The sequence below is a fragment of the Monoraphidium neglectum genome (assembly GCF_000611645.1).
Source record: "Monoraphidium neglectum strain SAG 48.87 unplaced genomic scaffold scaffold03592, whole genome shotgun sequence".
In the NCBI taxonomy this organism is placed as follows: domain Eukaryota; kingdom Viridiplantae; phylum Chlorophyta; class Chlorophyceae; order Sphaeropleales; family Selenastraceae; genus Monoraphidium; species Monoraphidium neglectum.
In genome coordinates this window covers 6,235-7,190 of record NW_014010037.1, presented here as the reverse complement: position 1 = coordinate 7,190, position 956 = coordinate 6,235, and the positions used below count along the sequence as shown (strand labels likewise).

Below are 956 nucleotides of genomic sequence, written 5' to 3'. Positions count from 1 at the left end.
GGGTGGAGGGGAGGGGAGGGGTGGGGGAGTGTGAGGAGCTTGTGGGGTGGTGGTGTCGGGAGGTGAGCGGGGCCAGCTGTGTTTGGGTTTGGAGTGGTGCTGTGAGGAAGAGGATGGAGGACACCGATATTGTTAGGGAATATGGACGTGTGTGTGTGTGTGTGTTTGTGTGTGTGTGTGTGTGTGTGTGTGTGTGTGTGTGTGTGTAGGTGCACGCACGTGCAACACACAATGCCACCTGCGCGATACAGAGCTTGAAACGCTCGCTCCTCGCCACCTCAACCCGAAATTGCGGGGAGACAGCGCCGCGCACGGGCAGATGCACCTTGGTCGGGGCCCATCATGACCCCAGCAGTGACACTCGGACCCCCCACACGCACACAACCAACGCCCCAAAGCACCCGAATCCGCCTGGCCCCGGCGTTGAACTCACAACGTCCGCGTCGAGAATCCTCTCGCGGCCCAGATTGGAGAGCGTGCCCAGTGTGACGGTCAGGAGCTGGGGGTGGGGGCGCGTGGGTGTTGAGGGTGGTGTGCATGCGTGGTGAGTGTTGAGTGTGCGGGTGCGTGTATACAGTGTGGTGTGTGGAAGCGCGCAGGGCCCTTTGCGTGCGTGTGCATGCGTGCGTGAGTGTGCAAGGGCGGGTCACAGATTGCGTGCGTGCGAATGCGGCACTGATGAGCAAGCGGTTGTTGTGCCACGGGCAGCCGTTGCGCATGCGCAACTCTCACGACCCCTCACGCCCGCGCCCCCCTCCTCCTCGCCACCACCACAGCGCCCGCCCCCGGGCCGCGGCGGCCCCACCCCGCCGCGGCGCGGCGCCCACCTGCGGGTGCGTGCACGCCTCGAGCAGCCACTTCATAGAGGCAAGCAGCCCGTTGAACTTCACGACCGGCGCGTTGATGGCGGGGCAGTTGCGGGACATCGTCTCTATCGCGGTCAGCGCCGCCAGCAC

At 65.1% G+C, this 956-nt stretch overlaps 1 protein-coding gene across 1 annotated transcript in view; it reads right to left on the bottom strand.

Annotated features, from left to right (window-relative positions):
- Nucleotides 1-340: 340 nt before the first annotated feature.
- MNEG_13044 (hypothetical protein) overlaps nucleotides 341-956 on the bottom strand; it is a gene marked incomplete at both ends in the record, with an annotated part of 1,611 nt that continues 995 nt past the window's right edge. The window contains one exon of the mRNA XM_014038485.1: nucleotides 341-499. Coding sequence (XP_013893939.1) covers nucleotides 341-499 — 159 coding nt within the window. The remainder of the gene's footprint in view (nucleotides 500-956) is intronic.